General features: G+C 53.5%; 1 protein-coding gene across 1 annotated transcript in view; it reads right to left on the bottom strand.

Moving 5' to 3' along the window:
- Window positions 1-547: 547 nt before the first annotated feature.
- The window catches only part of Atp9a (ATPase phospholipid transporting 9A (putative)), a 68,505-nt gene continuing 61,756 nt past the window's right edge, over window positions 548-7,296 (bottom strand). Inside the window, exon 24 of the mRNA XM_077109196.1 lies at window positions 548-5,088. Within this exon, the coding sequence (XP_076965311.1) occupies window positions 4,952-5,088 (137 nt within the window). The 3' untranslated portion in view covers window positions 548-4,951. The remainder of the gene's footprint in view (window positions 5,089-7,296) is intronic.

Raw genomic sequence — 7,296 nt, 5'->3', positions numbered from 1 at the left:
GCATGCCCAGGAAATGAGGGTCCTCAACCTTGGCACCATGGACATTTCGTGTAGGGTAAGTCTGACAGGAGAGATGCCCTGGGCTCTTCAGGGTGTCCAGTGACACCATGGACCTCCACCCACCAGTGGCTAGTAGCACCCTTCACCACCTCCCAACAAACTCGGGTGTCTCCGGATTTCATCTGAGCGACAAAATCACCCCTGGGTTAAGTTAACAAAGCACAGTCCTCCTTGCTTCTTATGCACCAGCTTCCAAACCTCCTTTGCCTAAAAAGTAAGTGACTACATTCTTAAATCTTCGGTCCTTGATTTAAAAAACAAGACTTCACCATCATCAAGCGCCGTGTGTGTAAATACCATCTGATCTTCTGTTTTTCCCTTTTCCCATTTTACACGAACCACTCTGGATTTCTGACACGTCTGGGAAGGACCAGGGTAACACCACGCATTGATTTGGGTTCCTTTCCCCCCCCACCCCCGAATTTGAAATGTAAGTGGGAAAAAGTTCTGCACCTGTTAACGCACCACAAGATAAACACACAGTGGGAGCTTTATAGAAAGTTCTTGTTCCATCACCAGAATTCATGATTCCATACAAATTAAAACGATCCCCCAAAGCAGGAAGTACACAAGCTTTATTGGGCAACAGCAACAGGCCACGCTGGCACACAAAGAGTGGATCCGCTCGGAAACACATGTGTCGTCACCGAGCCGAGGATCCGAATCAACTGGACAGACCCTCCGGCTCAACTGAAGCATCTGCACAGGGCTCCTCCTCCATCATGATGCTGTCCTGGTGAGCACGGCAATGAGGGTGACACGGAGAGATCTAGGGAGGGACCTGTGACCCGGACCCGGCTGTGTTAACCCGGGACAACAAAGGGATCCATTGGCCATGATTTCATTTGCAGACACACCCCCCCACCTTAACCACAAACACCACCTTCCCTGACACAGGCCAGCTCTGTCCACCGCGGCGCGCCGACCCCTCGAGAGGAACTGCTGCAGTCCAGAGGCTCTGGGCTCCAGGTTGGGGAGCACGGCCCACAGGGCGACCTCAGGTCCGTTCCCATACACAGTCCATTGTTTCCCCAGGGGAAATGAACAGAATCCATGAAGCTATTTCCAGGTACACACAAACAGCAAAAAGCTTTACATTAAAAGGAAGGAGAAATAAAACGAGTTGTATTTACAAAGCTCCCGGTCTATTTTTAAAACGGGAACAGAGCTGGGAGCAATGGAGTTTTAACACAATAAAAACCAAACAGTCTTCAAAAAGCTTGAGATGACACCACAGACACACACACAATCTCAAACACACACAAGATTAAAGATAAGAACGGCCGACGGGTGTTTGCTTTCAATAGAAGGGAGCAGGAGAATGTGCAGATCCATATGAAGTTTTGGCAAAAGTTTAAAACGCTGCCCTGAAGGCATGTGGGCATGCCTCTCCCCCCAGGGCAATAATAAGACCAAGTAGAAAAACAAAAGTCTGGAGGGGAAAAAGGCATTAACACATCAATTTCCAGTGAGCACAAAATTCAAATTACATCAGAAAGTACTGTCGGTGCGACCTATAATTTCATCAGAGAATAAACTGAGGAAATCTTGGTAGAGAGACAATGGTATTTAAGATGCGTGCCACACGGGTTTCACTCAATGGGGAGCTCACCTGGGTCTGGGTAGCATCCTGCCAGGGATGGGAGCAACCAGCTCAGGAGGCTGGAGGCAGGCACTGGTCTCAACTTTAAGATGCTCCCTGGGACTTTCTCCAAGCAGCTCAAGTTAGCACCCCCGACTCTCCTAGCACCTTAGCCACACACGTGCAAGGACCAAATCAGGATCAAAACTGTCAGACTGGGTGTGGTGGTGCCTGCCTGTAATCCCAGCAGCTGGGGAGGCTGAGGCAGGAGGATCATGAGTTCAAAGCCAGCCTCAGCAAAGGGGAGGCGCTAAGCAACTCAGTGGGACCCTGTCTCTAAATAAAACACAAAATAGGGCTGGGGATGTGGCTCAGCAGTCGAGTGCCCCTGAATTCAATCTCCAGTACTGCCCCCCCCTCCAAAAAAACTGTCAGATGCAGAGGAACCAAACCATCCTGCTCACTCCACCCTCCACCCTCATCAGAAGATACAATCATAACAAAATCACAGTAGAAGCTCTCACAGGGGCAGAACCTGCTAGTGCTGTCCGAGGACACAGGGAGCTGTGACTTCTACTTTAAGGAGGTATTCAACGGGTGGAGACTGTGCCCTAAGGCCTTCAGACCTCAAATGTGTCAATGGATAAAGGTGTCAATGGTGCTCTACAGAAATTCCTTCCAGGCCGATGAACCAAGAGAAAGGCCAAGGGCATCCTGTGTTCAAGGCTGACAAACTCGGGAGACACTAACAAAATAGTTAAGTTCCTGGCTTCTGGTTTCCTTCGCTTCCTCCACCACTGAGAACCAGGGCAGTGCCCAGCATCCGGGCTCTGCTGGGGTTGTGTGTGATTCCTGAGGTCACGGCTTGCCGTGCCTGCCCTTGGGTCTCCTGGGCTGCCAGCGGTGCACATCCTTAGGTGCTCGGGGACCCCTGGTGGGTGACATCAGCAGGCTGCCTTCTTGAGGGATGGTCCCACAGCATGGCAGCCTCCCTGGGGGGTTCGGTCCTTCTTGGGCAAGGAAGCTGCCCCCACCCAAGTGCACGAGAGACAGCAGAACAAGAGGCTCGCGGAGGAGCTGCCCAGCACCTTCAGCTTCCAGGCGTGGCCTCTGGCCTCCCGGGAGCCTCCTTCCTCCTGGGGGTCAGGTGTTCGCTCATTAGAAATTGGGAATTAAGGGGAAAAAAAGATCAGAAGGACCAGCTTTGTTCCCTGTGCTAGAAATACCTACTTCTCCAGCGGGGTGCCGAGGATCTTCTTGCAGGAGCCGTCCGTCACCTGCCTCTGGGAGTTACACTGGTTCAGGCCTCAAACCTGCCATGGAGTTAAGATTCCCAGGTTCATAGGATCAAAAACACTGAACGACACTTCCTCCTCCTCCACGGATGGAACCAGGGCCTTGCACACGCTAGGCAAGCACTCCACCAGGGAGCGACACCCCCAGCCCTATTTACTTTTTTTGAGACAGGGTCTAAGGCTGACCTCAAACTTTCCATCTTTCTGCCTCAGCCTCCAGAGTCACTGGGATTACAGGTGCGTGACGCCACATGGGCCCGGCTCCTCCTCCACCTTTGAAACCACACAAAATCCCCTCAGTGAATGCGCTGGACCTGCTCAGGCTTGCTGAGGTTTCTGGACAAAGATCCCTTCCCTAAGCAACCACTCGTGCAAGGCGAGACATCTTTTCTGAAGGACTTTCTCTGGCAGAAATGGCCGGTGGAGAGGGGAAATATTGCAAAATTACAGAATCTCAAAAACAAACAGAAATGACATCAATAACCTGCAACTCGCTGCCACCCTAGGAAGTTTTAAAGGGACAACACAAAATATAAGGGCTTGTCAAGAGCACTCCAAAGCTCAGGTCCTCGCGTCCCCAACTCTCGGAGGCAGGTTCCCTCGGGTAGGTGGCAGGCGTCAGCAAGCAGGCTGTGACTTCCATCCCCGAAGCACACACAGTTTAGTGTCGCACTGAAGCTCTGCAGGGTTTGCACACATCAAATCCGAGACGACGACCACACTCAGCTCTTGCGGACCCACTGACTTAACCCTCCTGTAGTCAGAGACTCGAGAGCCCAAGAAGGCCCTGCTCTCCCCGCCACATGGGACACTTGCAAACTACGGCTCCTCGCAGGCAGCAGCCACTGCTTTATAAGAAACACACGACGTGTGGCCATCTGGTGGGGGAAGTCTTGCCTACTGGCGGCCTTTCAGCGAGTTCCCTTGGAAATCTGCAGGCAGGGAACTGATTCCAGATCCCAAGCCCCGGCCTCCTCCCACGGGGCTCCTGGCTTTGAAGGCTGCCACCGGGAATGGCGACACGGCAAGATGCCTTGCTTGCTCAGTCCGTCCGCAATAATTCCTCCTAACAGGAAACAGGTTGCTGCAAAGAGAAGAGCCCCGTGCCCTGACCTTTCCGCTCGGGGCCCAGAGGGTCTGAGTCACATCTGCCGCGCTGTCTGAAGAATTAGCCGAGTCTTATCACACTGTCGACACATTTAGGGGCTGTTCAGTGGCACGTTTCCTGCTAAAACACTCTGCTGAAAATGTCAGGGGGTGTCCTCAGATGGCCACTCACTGGCTTGGTAATTGTCACCAGCTCCTAACAAAGCAGGATCACACCTCTGGGATTCTTTTACGAGGTGGCAGGTGAAGTTAACTGGAGGCCAGGACCGTTGAGTTGGATCCAGGGTGATGACTGGATTTAGGGCCCCCTCCCCTCCTCTCGGGTACCTTTCCTGATGCTCTGAGGTGGGGCCTCCTGAGGACGGGGAGGATTTCCAAATGCAATCCGGATTCGGATAACTTTCACCAAACATCACTGTCTTTTTCTTCCAAACCCTCACTAAGAGCTTGATGTTTTCCTGAAACTGCTTTGTAAGATGAGAAAGACTTAAGAGTGCACATGATAGGACTGTTTAAAAAAAAAAAAAAAAAAAAAAAAAGCCTTCTACTACCTTCAACTAGACAGAAGCTTTATCACATGACAACAAAATTCAAGTCATAAGGAGCTTGCACGGGGCCTGCAGAAGCCTCTCTGCGGAGTCACCCGGCTGCTATGTGTTCACGCTCACTCCCACAGGGCTACAGGGCCACAGGGCTCCCGCAGGCACACTGGGGACCTCAGGACCCTCCCTCCTGATTCTTCAGCGTTGGGACTCGGTCCCGACACAGAGCACAGAGCCTGGCCACACCGAAACTGCACAGGTTAGCGATGACTGCAAAATCCACAGGTGGTGGTGACACAAATGGAACTTGAACTCTGTCCACCAGGAAAGCCCAGAGGCCAGGTCCCCTCCACCGAGTGCCGAGCCTACGACGTGAGCTTCGAGTAGCTGGGAGGAGAGAACCGTCTTCGCAGGTACTTGAGGACGTAGAGGGGTAGGCAGCTGACCAGGGTGATGACAGACACCTTCCAGAGGAAGGACAAGGTGGCAATGAAGTACACATCTGCAAGCAATGGAAGGACAGCAGTGAGCATATGGGAATGTTCCAGAAGGCCCGGGCAGTTCAGAAACGGCTACGCCGACGTCACGGGAAAGCAGTCTCCAGTCACCAAGCCCCGTCCTCCACTGGCCCCTGAGGGTGCGCCCTGGGTTGGCAGCACACCCCACCCTCCCGCACCTCTGTCTCGTCCCGCTGTCTGTCCTCCCTTGTGGCTTCCTGATATTTTTTTTCTTTTAAATACTAGTAAAAGAAACTTCGGGGAAAACTATTCTTACAGTGTTTTTTGATTTGTAATCTGACAGCTGGCATCTAAACCCAGCCCCTGGGGAGCCGAGCGACACTGAGATGCAGGCTTCTGCTTCCTGCAGCTTTCTCTCAGCCCAGCGTGGTGGAGGGGAGCCACCCTGAACAACCAGTCCTGTCCTCGGGCACTGACGGGGTGCGTCCTCTGCTGCCACGGGACACTAAACCCTGGACCTCAGGTTCTCTAGAGAGAAGAGGCTGCTCCGGGCCTCGTGAGGCAGCTGCCAGAGTAAATGCCTTCCCCTCAGTGGGCACGGACGGACGCTGGGTCCAGGACCTAGGATCCTGCGCCCTCACCCAGCCCTGGGGCTGGTCGTCCAGCCAAGCCGGGCTTCCTGTTCTGCCTCAGGCCCGAGCCCTGCTCACACAGTAGGTGCTCACACAGGCCGTCCTGAAAGACCAGGGCAGGCGGGCAGCTCCCGGTCTTCGCTCCTGTTATCTTCACTGAAACCTTCAAGAGGAGCTCGGAAGCCGGCAGAAGGGCCCTGACCAAGGATGCCTCCAGGTTCAAGGGGGTTTCTTAGTTCTTTTTCTTATTATTGTCCCCTAAGGAACCTTTGCAAACTTTGCCCCAATCTACCTCCCCCATGACATGTTACCGCCACAGGCCTGCGGTCCATCTGTTACTGGACACACCTGCCCTTACACACACAGGGAGAGCTGCTCAACCCCACACCTTGGTGGTGGGGCCACATGGCCCCGTCCAGGATCTCTGGGGTTAAGGGGAATCCAACTACCCAGCTGTGCACCCAGAATGCACAGAGGTGGCATCCTGGTGGCCCTGCATGGGTGCCCCAGGACAGTGCTGATGGGCACCAGCTCAGCCTGGTATCTTTAGTGCTGGTTGGGGGGAGGTACTTTCCCATCTGGAAGTTTCCATGACACTTTTTATTTGGGCTCAGCTTGGGAGTCTGTCCGGGCCCTAGTGTGTCTGTCTGCACACACATCTGCCATCTCTGCCATCCCGTGCTTATAATCTCACCTCCCTATTTGCCATGGGTTTTGTGACATGAAGAGCCACCCCCTGCAAGCCCGCCCATCATGTCTGCCCATCTTGCTGGCACAGGGCAGGTGCTCCTTGTGCATCTACCAAGGGGCCAGTGCCCACTCCGGTGGCAGCCGTCACTCCTCGGGCTGGCTGTACAGAGCAGGAGACTTTATGCTGAGGTCCAGAGACTCCACAGAGGAGCTGGATCAGTGGAGGGGCCTCCCACCTCCAAAAAATAATGTCTGGAAAGTCAGCACAGGCGCGAAGGGGGAGAGGCCACCCCTGCCGCCATCAGGAGCCATCTCATAACCTGCTCAAGAGTAGGACCTGGGTGCCTGACCCCCACCCCCAGCGAGCTCTCAGGGCCAGCCCAGCTCACTGGGAAACCCAGAACTGTAGGCAGCCCTCAGGGTTCACAGGGAAGGGGTTCCAACCAGGGGGGCGGGGGAGATGCTGAAATCCGCAGATCCTCAGGTGCCTTGTGTGAAATGGCACAGTCTTTGCCTAGCACCCCACAGGCTCCCAGAGCCTTAAATCTTCTCTGATACCAACGCAAGGCGAACGCCGCGCAGACGGCTGTTACGCTGTATTCTTCAGGGAAGAACGGCCAGAAGAGAGGCCGAACATATTCAGTTAAGACCCAACTTTTTTTTTTTTTTGCTAAATGTTTGGGCTCTGAGGTTGGTTGAGTTCACGGATGTGCAACCCATGGATAAGGGGCTATTCTGCCCTTTCAGAATTAGAAGGACAAAGGATTACTCTTCTAAGTTGGCTAATTCTTTTTCTTTTCTTTTCTTTTCTTTTCTTTTTTGATACCAGGGACTGAACCCAGAGGCTTTGACCACTGAGTCACATGCCCACCCCTTTTTCAGACAAGTTCTCGCTAGGTTGCTTAGGGCCTCACCAAATTGCTGAGGCTA

Source organism: Callospermophilus lateralis, chromosome 3, assembly GCF_048772815.1.
Source record: "Callospermophilus lateralis isolate mCalLat2 chromosome 3, mCalLat2.hap1, whole genome shotgun sequence".
NCBI lineage: Eukaryota > Metazoa > Chordata > Mammalia > Rodentia > Sciuridae > Callospermophilus > Callospermophilus lateralis.
Note: the sequence above shows the minus strand (reverse complement) of the source record. Positions and strands in the feature narration are given on the sequence as shown.